This window comes from Phaenicophaeus curvirostris, chromosome 7 (genome assembly GCF_032191515.1).
Source record: "Phaenicophaeus curvirostris isolate KB17595 chromosome 7, BPBGC_Pcur_1.0, whole genome shotgun sequence".
Taxonomy (NCBI): Eukaryota; Metazoa; Chordata; class Aves; order Cuculiformes; family Cuculidae; genus Phaenicophaeus; species Phaenicophaeus curvirostris.
Window position 1 is genome coordinate 7,531,056 of NC_091398.1, and position 11,587 is coordinate 7,542,642.

At 45.8% G+C, this 11,587-nt stretch overlaps 1 protein-coding gene across 2 annotated transcripts; it reads left to right on the forward strand.

The window, feature by feature from the left end:
* Positions 1–7: 7 nt before the first annotated feature.
* On the forward strand, positions 8–10,805 carry HSPD1 (heat shock protein family D (Hsp60) member 1). Of its 2 annotated transcripts, none has more exons than XM_069860709.1 (12): positions 8–132; positions 1,257–1,432; positions 4,396–4,648; positions 5,176–5,258; positions 6,059–6,154; positions 6,467–6,560; positions 6,957–7,125; positions 7,478–7,577; positions 8,390–8,635; positions 8,945–9,119; positions 9,686–9,864; positions 9,956–10,805. In XM_069860709.1, the coding sequence occupies exons 2-12, from the start codon at positions 1,259–1,261 to the stop codon at positions 10,106–10,108; spliced, it is 1,722 nt and encodes a 573-aa protein (XP_069716810.1). In that variant the 5' UTR covers positions 8–132; positions 1,257–1,258; the 3' UTR covers positions 10,109–10,805. The 2 variants fall into 2 exon arrangements, with proteins under 2 accessions (XP_069716810.1, XP_069716811.1); XM_069860710.1 differs by having other exon boundaries at positions 76–142.
* Positions 10,806–11,587: the final 782 nt, after the last annotated feature.

Consider the following 11,587-nt stretch of genomic DNA (forward strand, 5'->3'; position numbering starts at 1 on the left):
GGGTCGGGGAGGAGGCGGGGCCGGGGCGGGCAGTCCCGCCGCCTTCCCGCCGCCGCGCGCACACCGGCCCGCCCAGCTCCGCCACCGGACGGCGGAGGCGCCCGCTGACCCCTCCCTCCCTCACGCCGCGCCGTGCCCGCAGGTGAGCGCGGCCGCCGGTACCTCCGAGGGGCCGGGACTGGGGATGGGGACGGGGCCGCGGGGGGAGCCGCACGCGGGGCCCGGGGGGGAGCGGGCGGGGGGGGCTGCCGGGGCGGGGGCCGCCGCTCTCCGCCTGGTGCGCGCGGGGCAGGCGGCGCGCGGCCCCCCGTTCGCTTCCCGCGGCCCCCATTCATCGCCCCCAGCGTGGCGTGGATGAGCCCCCCCCCCCCCCCAATTCACTGCGCGGTGCGCGCCCCCCCCCCCCCCCCCTTCATTTACCCTGTGTTGCGCGCTCGGCCCCCCCGGTCCCCTCCCGCGGCCCCCGCTCACCCCGCGGCGCGCTCTCGGCCCCCCCCCCGCCCCGCCCGGCTCCGTTCCCGGCCGTGACCTTGCCGCGCCGGCGGGGGGACGCGTGGCCGCCGGGCCCGAGCCCTCGCGGAGAGTCTGAACCGGACGGGGGGAGGTGGGGGCCTTGGCCTGGAGAAAAGGGGCTGCAGCGAGGGTCGTTGGTTTCTTTCTCCATAGAATCACCAGGTTGGAAGAGACCCACCGGATCATCGAGTCCAACCATTCCCATCAATCCCTAAACCATGCCCCTCAGCACCTCGTCCACTTGTCCCTTAAACACCTCCAGGGAAGGTGACTCAACCACCTCCCTGGGCAGCCTCTAACAGTGCGCAATGACCCTTTCTGTGGAAAATTTTTTCCTGATGTTCAGCCTAAATCTCCCCCGGTGGAGCTTGAGGCCATTCCCTCTTGTCCTGCCCAAGCGATAGGATGAGAGGGAAAGGCCTCTGGTTGCACCGGGGGAGGTTCAGGTTGGATATCGGGGAAAATTTCATCACCCAGAGGGCTGTCGAGCGCTGAACCGGCTGCCCGGGGGGTGGAATCCCCACCCCTGGGGGTGTTTAATAGGCGAGTGGCGAGGGCTCAGGGTCTGGTTTAATAGCGGGTGGGGGTGGTGATCTCAAGGTCTTTCCTAATCGAGCTATCCTGTGACCGCGTGTCTCCGTTTCCTGAAAGTTCCCAGTCACTTGCTTTCCCTTCTCAGTCCCTTCTCTCTCTGTTATCGAGGCAGAGGCCGTAACGCTCCTCTGGGGTGTGTTCTCTTCCAGCCATGCTCCGTTTGTCTGCAGTTCTCCGCCAGGCCCGGCCCGTGTCCAGGGCGCTCGCCCCCCACCTCACCCGAGCCTACGCCAAAGATGTGAAGTTTGGAGCAGACGCCCGAGCCCTCATGCTGCAAGGAGTCGATCTGCTCGCAGACGCTGTAGCTGTCACCATGGGGCCAAAGGTAGCCAAGGGTTTGCCTTTCTTTTACATTAATGCTTTGCCCTGGTTGAAGACACCATAGTAGAATATGGTTTTCCCTCGGCAGAGCTTTGTGATCGTTGTCTGCAGAGCTGCTGCAAGCAACCATGTTAGAATGGTGGAATAATTAGGGTTGGAAGGGACCTTAAAGATCATCTAGTTCCAACCCCCCTGCTGCAGGCAGGGGCATTGCAGCAGATCAGGCTGCCCAAGGCCTCATCCAGCCTGCCCTTGTTCTCCTTTTCTTCACCCCAACCGTGACCGTGGTGCACGTGCTTTTCGTAGTAACAAAGTGAATGATTAGGGTGGCTGAAAGATGTGATATCTTTAAACGGTTTGAAGGGCAAAGGTTGTGCGTGATAAGTTACTGCGGCCTGGTTGATGGCCCGTAACAGCACAGTTGATAATTTAACTGTCTATATGGTGACCTGGGTTAATTAGCACATGCTTTTCTTTTTAACAATTTACAGGTGTTTTTTATCACTTTACTTTTTAGTATTAACAAGGTGAGAGAAACATTGAATACTGAGTCTTGGGTTGGCTGATACATGTTACCAGCTTAAGGGAAATTCCAGGGCAGTGGCATTTGTTTGTATTGCTGAAAGGACATAATATAAGGCATGATTCTAGGCCCTTTGGAAAAATAGTTGCTGTATTCTGCATAGTCTTGTAAAATGCAGTAAGGCTTGAAATGAGTCTCTATTTAAGAACGAGATGCAGACTTTCTTTAGGCTCATAAGAGTAGCTGATCTGTGTAATAACAGCATGTGCACAGTACTTCTCAAGGCTTCTTGGCCTTTGCAAAATTCGTTCATGTGTTTCTTGTACGGCTTTGGTGCTCTGTTAGCTTTCTTCAAAGGCAAAAATGCCATAAGCTGAGCAGATGAAGGTTAAGGAACACTGACATCTGCAAGCTGTGGCTGCTTTCTATAAAGGAACAAAGTTTAAGCATAGCCAGTTAATTTAACTCTTGATTTTTTTTGCATCAGACTGCTTTGTAAATGCCTAAGCATAGTTCTAATAGGCTGGTTAAAGGGCAGTTCCTGATGCAACTTGCTGTAACCTTGTGGGGTTTTTGTTCCAGTCATCTCACTTTATCTGCTGTTCTGTGTGTAAGTGTTGAAACACTGGGACTGGCCTGTAATGCCTAATTCTGCTTCCAGTGTTTTTAAGAAATATCACTCTGGTGAGGAAACTTCCCCCTGGCACTGGTCTGTCTTCAAAGGAAGGTGGTTTGCAGTCTCATGCAATCTTCTGATGTTGCTGCTGGCAAGCTGATTACTTTGTCAGAACTGGTTTATGTGTTTGATAGGAATGGTTGGATTCGATGATCCAGTGGGTCTCTTCCAACCTGGTTATTTTATGATTCTACGTGGGTGCTTGGATTCTCAATGTGCTGGGCCTGCAGAACGCACGTGCGCTTACTAGTGGTGTTGCCTTGTTCAGAAATGCAGAGAGGAAGGAAGTGCTTGAGTGTGAGTCCTTTAAGGTCATAGGGTATAAGTAGATTTCCTCGTGCCACTTTCCTTGTAGCTAACAAACATGCATTTGGAATAAGACTGTGCCAAAATATGGACTGAAATTAAACAAAATAAGGAGAAACTACATGAAGAACTTGGCAGGAGCAGGATTCTGCAGAGTTTTCTTACTCTTGAACTTCTAGATTCAGAAGTAGCAGAAAGAAGCGAGATTATGCATTGTTTTGGCATAATTGTTTTATAGTGCAGAGCTACAATTCTGTAAGCTGTCTCACAAGTTTAACATCAGTAACTGAAGCTTCATGGGTGCTTTTGTAGCTTCTAGGGTTGGTTGTACTTGAGGAGCAGTGTGGCCTCGTGGCTGGCAGGGATCCAGTGTTGGTTAAATCATTGCGGCAGGCGGGGAGCACAGTGCAGTGCAGCGGCAGCGAGGCTGCATGGCTGGGCTAGAGTCCGGCTCGCTTGGCATGTGATCCACGCTCTGGTCGGAGCTGAAGCTGTGCTGGCTTGTGCTCAGCTGCAGCAGAGCCTCTGCAGGAGCCAGCGTGCTCAGCGCTGAGCTGGATCCAACACCCTGAAGGAGGGGGCTCAGGCAGGATCCGCTGGGAGCAGCAGCGGGGAGGTGGGGCAGCTGCTCTCCCTTCCCCTAGCAGGATGGCTGCGGAGTTTTCAGGGCAGCTGTGGACCAGAGGTGGCTTTTTGCATTTCTGCTGACTCCAGCTTAAATGGGGACACGGTTGATTAGGGCAGCTATTCAGGCTATTGAACTCATTTGGGAACAAGCAATCCTCCCGTGCAGGTGCATCTATCCTGCATTCCCTGTACGGTCTGTAGTTTCCTGTATTAACTGTGTCTGTTGCATAGGATTGTCTGGCTTTTTAGTTGAATGCAAGTGCCAACCAAGAGGGGAAAAGAGGCAAAGTTTGAGAAATTGTTGCAACACATTAACATAATTTTATTAGGTGTTCTCAGTTCTCTTTGCTAATCACTAATAAAGTTTGCAAGTGTCTGATTTTTCTTTATCAGAACGTGCAACAAATGGAGTTTTGCATTACTGGCTTGCAGTCACAAACTTTTTTTATTGTGATTTGATGGAAATTTTGCAAAGCTGGTTGAGTATGTTGCTATATTTTAGTTATGGAGAAAAATACTAGCCCTAGAGGGAATCTCTGCAATTATTTTTCTCTCTAAGGCCAGTCTTACTTGTGTTGCAGACTTCTGAATCTGCAATATTGAGCACCACAACTGGGGAATGAAGCCTGTTCTGTGAAAGTAAAAAAACCCTTTGAGCCATTTTTCCAGAGGTTTTGGTGATGGGTATGCTTGAAAAAAGTTCCAGCTACAAGCTCTGTGTAAGCCCTGTTCAGCTGTGGGTGTTCGGAAGGACTTTCATCTTTAGTTGAACTTTTACAGTAACGTGTTGTGGATTATGTGGCTTTGATTTAATATTTGTTCTTTGTCACCCTAGGGAAGAACGGTTATTATTGAGCAAAGCTGGGGAAGTCCCAAAGTGACAAAAGACGGTGTGACTGTAGCAAAGGCAATTGACTTAAAAGACAAATACAAAAACATTGGAGCCAGGTTGGTTCAAGATGTTGCCAACAACACAAACGAAGAAGCAGGAGATGGTACCACTACTGCAACGGTACTTGCACGTGCTATTGCCAAGGAAGGCTTCGAGAAGATCAGCAAAGGAGCTAATCCAGTAGAAATCAGGAGGGGTAACTTTTCTATGTTTTTACTGTTTAATTGCTGGGTTTTTACTTTTCATATGCCAGATTTGACTGGTTGCCTGAATAAGTTAGCTGCATTTTTGAAGAACCAGTTAAAGCTTTATACGAAGAACAATGTTTAGAGAACCTACTTGTGTATGTTGCTTACTCTGAGCAATTCTTCATTTTTCTAATTGTTTTACTATTTTATATGCAATTAACTGTTAGATTTGTCACAAGTACACTCCAGCTAAAGCCATTTCTATATTTTATTAGTTCCTGATAAGTGTATAAACTTACTGTTGCTGTGTAAATAAATTTTCTATAAATTCCGATCATGCTGGGAAGTATGTTGCACCAACTGCACAAACCGATCACTGGATGGTCAAATGACAACATTGAACTAGAACTGCTGGTCACTTGTTTCTGAATGTGTAAACTTGATACATTTTTGCACGTTCATTTTGGTTTGAAAGTGTTTTTTCTATATTATATACATTGTTTTGTTCACTCACAAGTATCCCATTCATCTTTAGGGGTGATGCTCGCAGTTGATGCTATCATAGGGGAACTGAAGAAGCTGTCTAAACCTGTTACAACTCCAGAAGAAATTGCACAGGTAAAAAAATGAAATAATCCAACTTTACATAGCGGTTCTTCAGAAGAAGGCTTGGGAGATCAGATTCAGTGGAGCTGAGCTGTGGGTATGCGATGCCTGAGTATTTTTCTGGGATTCATAGTGTGTGTCATTAGAGTCATAGAATCACCAGTTTGGAAAAGACCCACCGGATCGAGTCCAACCATTCCTATCAAATATTAAACCATATCCCTCAGTGCCTCGTCCACCTGTCCCTTAAACACCTACAGGGAAGGTGACTCAGCCACCGTTGAATAATCTTCATGGCAACACTTGATTTATTTGAAATTCCCAGTATTCTGCCATTAATTACGCTATCAGAAGCTAGTTCAGAATTAGGCAATCTTCTCATTGTCAAATTTCACTCCAAAATGTAGTCTTAAATAAGATTTTTGTACTTGGGAAGAATTGAGGAAAGCAAAGCTGTGTTTGGGGATGGGAGATGATGGCAGCCTTCTGGGGGTGCGGTGGGTCGGCTGTGGGTTATTTGAGTTGTGCTGGGTGCCCAGCTGGCTCTAGGGCACCAGCTTGGCCTTCCTGGCTCGTTTCTCCCTGCAGCTGCAGATCGAGGTGGGCTGTGTGTGTGCTGCATGAGCCCAGGGCGCAGGGACTGGCCTGTGCTTGAGCTACCCAAGAGCTGTTAGAGTGGACTTGCTGAATCCTGCTGGGTGCCCTGCCTGGTCAGGAAATGTGAGAATTGCGAGGGGTTGTTCTGATTTTCGTTACAGTGAGGGAACAAATCACTCCGTTTATTCTCATTGCACAATGCTTTACTGTTTCAGGTTGCCACAATATCAGCAAACGGAGATAAGGAAATTGGCGAAATAATCTCTGGTGCAATGAAAAAAGTTGGACGGAAGGGTGTAATCACTGTGAAGGTGAGAACTGGCCGCCTTACGGACTGACTGCAGTGACTGTCTTCTCTAGTTAGGGCTGGTTTTTGTGGCATGTGACGTAGCTGCTGCTCCTCACATACAGTATTGTGGCAGGATTCCTCTTTCCACAGCCCCTTCAGATCAGACTTTTTTTGCCCTCCGCATATAATCCTTTTATTTTGAAGGAGGAAGCACATAAAACTGCCCTGTGGAGCAGACCTTTTCAATCTGTTGTGTATAATGTGCTAAAGATATACTCGTGCTTTTGGTAGTAAGTAAGGGATCTTTAATGCAGACTTTATTGCATCTAAACAGGATGGAAAAACTCTGAATGATGAATTGGAAATCATTGAGGGTATGAAATTTGACAGAGGCTACATCTCTCCATATTTTATTAATACAACCAAAGGTGAGTTAACAATAACGTATTGAACACCTTACAGTGGCTTTTGTAACTTAAAAAGAACGGCGCATGTTCTAAAAGCTTCACAAGCTGTACTAGGGCAGTGAGACAGTGGGGTCCTTCCCACCAGGAGCTTTTAACTCTGGGTAAGAACTTGTTGGCTATGGCTTGTTTGGTACTTTTTCCCCTCTCGAAGTGTAGATGGTGTCCGTGCTAATATCAAACTGGACCTGCAGCACTCCAGAACAATGTGGAAATGAAAGTGGAGTCTTAGAGAAAAGAATTTGTGCGCCTTTTTTTTTAAAAAAAAAAATCCTCCAAAGTACACCTCCTTAAACTTAAGAGAATGCTTGAGATGTTTTTGAAATTGGGTTGTTCAGATAACACACGTTGTTTCTGCAGGGCAGAAATGCGAATTCCAGGATGCTTATGTTTTAATCAGTGAAAAGAAAATTTCTAGTGTACAGTCCATAGTCCCAGCTCTTGAAATTGCCAATTCTCACCGCAAACCTTTGGTCATCATTGCTGAAGATGTTGATGGAGAAGCCCTCAGCACTCTAGTCTTGAACAGGTAAGGCTTAAAATACATACTTACAGGCAAATACTGCTTTTTTTTTTTTTTTTTCCTTTTTAATTTTCATCCTTTTAAAGGAGTACATACCAAAGCAGCGTTTGAATTTGCTAGTGTAGCGCTGTTGTCTGTTATCAGTGCTGAAGAAACAGTAACTTCTGCACATCACTACTTTGCATTGGTTGGCAGAGAATTTCAGTTGTTTCCAAAGGACCTGTTTGAGCAAAACCAGCTGATGTGATGAAGGTCCTTTAGCTTGACTGTCAGAGCTGTAATGAACTAACTGGTGTTAGTAATTTGACTCCTTTTCTGAACACGTGTGGAACGTTGCTCTCTAAATTCGTCTTTCCAGGCTGAAGGTTGGTCTTCAGGTTGTTGCTGTAAAAGCCCCAGGTTTTGGTGACAACAGGAAAAACCAGCTTAAGGATATGGCAATTGCTACTGGTGGTGCTGTAAGTAATGATGTTTTAATTAACACTTCTTAGAGCAAAATGCTAATGGTATTTAAGGAGAAAAGAAGGCATGTTTTCAGATCTGTGCTTGTATTTGCTGTGTTGCAAGCTGTGTCCTGATATTTCAAAAATGTAACAGCAATGTGTGAATCTTCCTATTTTGCAGATCGTTATTGCTGTGTAATACAAGACCAATATGTCCTTTCACTGACTGAATTTACCCACAATTTCCTTGCACTGTTTAGGTTTTTACGGTGAAGGAGGAACATCAAGGAAGTGTCTTAGAAATGGCAAAGCTTTCTTGCCGCCTCATAAAGCTGATAGTCTTGCTTCTCACATAGTTGATGCACAGATCAGTCTCTCTTTATTCTGTTATTGTTTTATGCCCACTTGAAAATCATAGCATGATGCTGGGATCCAAAGGTGGTTTTTGAAATAAAACTTGGTGTTTAAGCAAAATGGAGCACAAGGTTAATAAAGCTTTAAAGCTCCATTTTAAAGTCAGTGTAGTGCCAGTACTTGTAACTCCTCAGAACAGGAGGAGGACTCTTAACACAACCCTAACTTTCCAGGCTCTTTGAATCAGTGAGTTACATTTCTCAGTCATGAGAGAGAAGTTTGTGGTTCCTGGCCAGTTTGAGGTGCTTGCACACCTGGACTTTGTTGGGAGATGGGAAGAGTTTTGTTAAACTTAGCTGCAGTTCTGTGATTAATTAGCCCTGTTAGCCTGCTGTATGTGTTCCTGTGTCTACAAATAAGAAATTGGCTTGTGGAGAAGCTGGTAATTCCAACTTTCTCGTAATTTGTTTCAGGTATTTGGAGAAGAGGGTTTGAACCTAAATGTGGAAGATATTCAGCCTCATGACTTCGGTAAAGTTGGAGAGGTCATTGTGACAAAAGATGACACCATGCTGCTAAAGGGGAAGGGGGAAAAGGCTCAAATTGAAAAACGCATTCAAGAAATAATTGAACAGCTAGAAGTTACCACAAGCGACTATGAAAAAGAGAAACTGAACGAGCGATTGGCCAAACTCTCTGATGGAGTAGCGGTATTGAAGGTGAGAATCTAAACTTGGGAAAAGGGTGGTAGCTAATCTGAGTTATTCTTGTGTGGTTGTCTTATCTTCGCCGTTGATTTGGGTAAGGAATTTGGCCTCTTATTGTGCTACACCCGGGTATTAATTACTCCATGAAATAATCAACTAGAATGGTGTTTAGTCTTCTTGAGTGCTGAGGTATAAGTGTGGGGAAAGCATGGGTTTGCTTTCTGACACGTTCCAGTTGAGGACTCTTGTTGGCTTTCTAGTTTTGTGGCAGCCAGCAGTGGTCCTCGTGTGGAATTCTGACAAGTTGCTTGTTGCTTGTAGGTCGGCGGCACAAGTGATGTTGAAGTGAATGAGAAGAAAGACAGAGTTACTGATGCCCTGAACGCGACCCGTGCTGCCGTAGAAGAAGGCATCGTTCCGGGCGGTGGCTGCGCATTGCTTCGCTGCATTCCAGCGTTAGATGCTTTAAGTCCAGCCAATGAAGATCAGAAAATTGGTAAGTAAATTACTTGAATGTGTGTGTGGAAGTGTTAAGAGCAGACTTTCTTCTGTCCTGATGCTTTATAAGACAAAATGTAGATTGCTTTTTGGTCAGTTTTTAGTTACTTGATCTTTAGGACCTCGTATCCTGTGCTGTACAGTGGGAAGGGGCTTTCACTGAGTCTCTAACTTGGCTGTGAAAGAACCAATAAAAATAAAGCAAAGAACTTGGGGTGGATTAGATGCCCTTTGCATCTAGCGATTTTATGATTTTAATTGCAAACCATTAAAGGAAGAGAGTCAATATTCACAGCCATTGCAGACAGACCAACCCAAGAATGCTTAAGAGATTGTGTGGCAAATCAAATGGAAAAAGGCTTTGTGCTGTGTTCCAATGATAATGCTCCTTACTGCCTTTTGCAGAAGCAAAACTAAATTGTGTGTGGGTATCCTGCAGTGATTTCATTTGTTGATAGATGTTGAGTAGCAGAGAACTTTTTTCCATCTCCAGCGCGTGATTGTGTGCTGTGGGAGCAGGAGCAGGGTGTGTAATGGATAATCTAAACATCTTTTTTCTTACAGGCATTGAAATAATAAAGAGAACATTGAAAATCCCAGCAATGACTATTGCAAAGAATGCAGGTGTTGAAGGGTCATTGATAGTTGAAAAAATCCTGCAGAGTCCCTCAGAAGTTGGCTACGATGCAATGCTTGGGGACTTTGTAAATATGGTAGAAAAAGGAATCATAGACCCAACGAAGGTAACCTAAAATAGTTCTGATTCTCAGCTCCCTGTCCTCTCACATCACGTGATAGTCAGCAGGTATTAAGTTATTTCTTCCCTATTTTTAGGTTGTGAGAACTGCTCTGATGGACGCTGCAGGTGTTGCCTCTCTCTTATCAACAGCAGAAGCAGTGGTGACTGAAATTCCTAAAGAAGAAAAGGAGCCTGCAATGGGAGGAATGGGTGGGATGGGTGGAGGAATGGGAGGGGGCATGTTCTAATTCCTGGGATAGGGGTGAATCATGAGCTGTGCTGTTCAATGCTGACAGTTCTGACTCTAAAAACTGCAGATGTCAGTGTGAGAGGGTGGACAGTTACTGAAGTGAGGCTGGTGTTTAAAAGAATCTGTAACCATCAGTTACTGGATTTCATTTAACACACGTGTAATTGTTTACGGTCATTGTCCATGCCTACAGATAATTTATTTTGTATTTTTTGAATAAAGACATTTGTACATTCCTGATAACTGGGTGCAAGATCCATCTACCAAGATCCCCATTTAAACTTAATTTAAGGCACTTGACGTTCTGTGTCAGAATTTATTGGTGCTTGCCAGTACTAGGAAGAACTTAGGAGCCACTGTGGACGAGACCAGTCAATTGTGTTCAAAGTAGGCAAATCTATAGTTATGTGACCTCTATGTAATAAAACAAACTGCTCGAGTTATGAAATGTATCACCTTGTTCATCTGCACACAAAGCCATAGTCACAGGAGAATCCTGACAGCCTGCTGCTGCTTCTGAGATTTACTAGAAAGCTGACACGTGCTTGGAAACCACAGGTTGTTTCCTGCCAGGGAAACATTCCTTTGTCTAGAGTGTTTCTCAGATATACAAGTGTCTTTAACTTTGGTACAAAATACCTAAGCTGAACTGCCACTACAGTTCTCTGAAATATTAAACAATGCTATGAAAATAAGGCATGTGCCCTGGCTTTCTTTTGCCCTGTCTCTGCTGCTCGTGTTGTGCTGGAACAGGCCCCTTGCAGCTCTCTCAGTGCTTGCTGCTCGAGGGCTGGTGCCCTGAGGGGCTGGAACAGGTAAGCGGGCTTTGCTGAGAAAGGGCTGTGGGTTACTTCATTGCTGCTCCTGCTCAGGTGTAGTCAGTCTGGTTACCTCCTTGCCTTCAGCTGGGCAGCCCTGTCTTCTGTCTTTCTGATAAGGGATTTAGTTGGAACTATTGTTGTACTAGATGCTGCTTTGCCCTTAACAAGGAAACTTTGGTACTTACTATGTTCTTGGATGCAGCTAATGCCATGGATGGGTCAAGTCTCTTCTGCATGCTTTTCAGCTGCTTTCTAAGCCTCTGTGTCTATCTCTTGATTGTCTCAACAAAACCGCTTCCCAGGGCGGTAAAACTGATCTCTTAATCCTGCTCTCACTTCCCCCAGCTTCCTGCCTTTGCGAAGAACCTCACAGAGAGGAGGTGTGAAATAGCCACTGCTCTTTCTGGAAAAGTACCTAAATGGTTTGAAACAGTTTCAGGGCTGTCTTTGTCCTGAAACATCCCTTCCTCTCTTACTGAATGTACTGTGCTGCCGCAACTACTTGGGTTGTATACACTTTGGAGAGAGGACCCGCTTCAACATCTGACCTGAAGCTTCATTTCAGTAAGGAAAACTGATAATTCAAGGCAGCACATGATGAGATTTAAAATCTGTCCAACTCTATTCACTTACTCTTCAGAGACTGGAAAAAGAAT

What these genes read in the sequence shown, in the direction of transcription:
- HSPD1 (XM_069860709.1), top strand. Translation starts at nt 1,259, where the DNA reads ATGCTCCGTTTGTCTGCAGTTCTCCGCCAGGCCCGGCCCGTGTCCAGG. An exon ending in TTTTATTAATACAACCAAAG is followed by an intron (nt 6,561 to 6,956) that starts GTGAGTTAACAA and finishes TTGTTTCTGCAG; the next exon opens with GGCAGAAATGCGAATTCCAG. An exon ending in ATGGAGTAGCGGTATTGAAG is followed by an intron (nt 8,636 to 8,944) that starts GTGAGAATCTAA and finishes TGTTGCTTGTAG; the next exon opens with GTCGGCGGCACAAGTGATGT.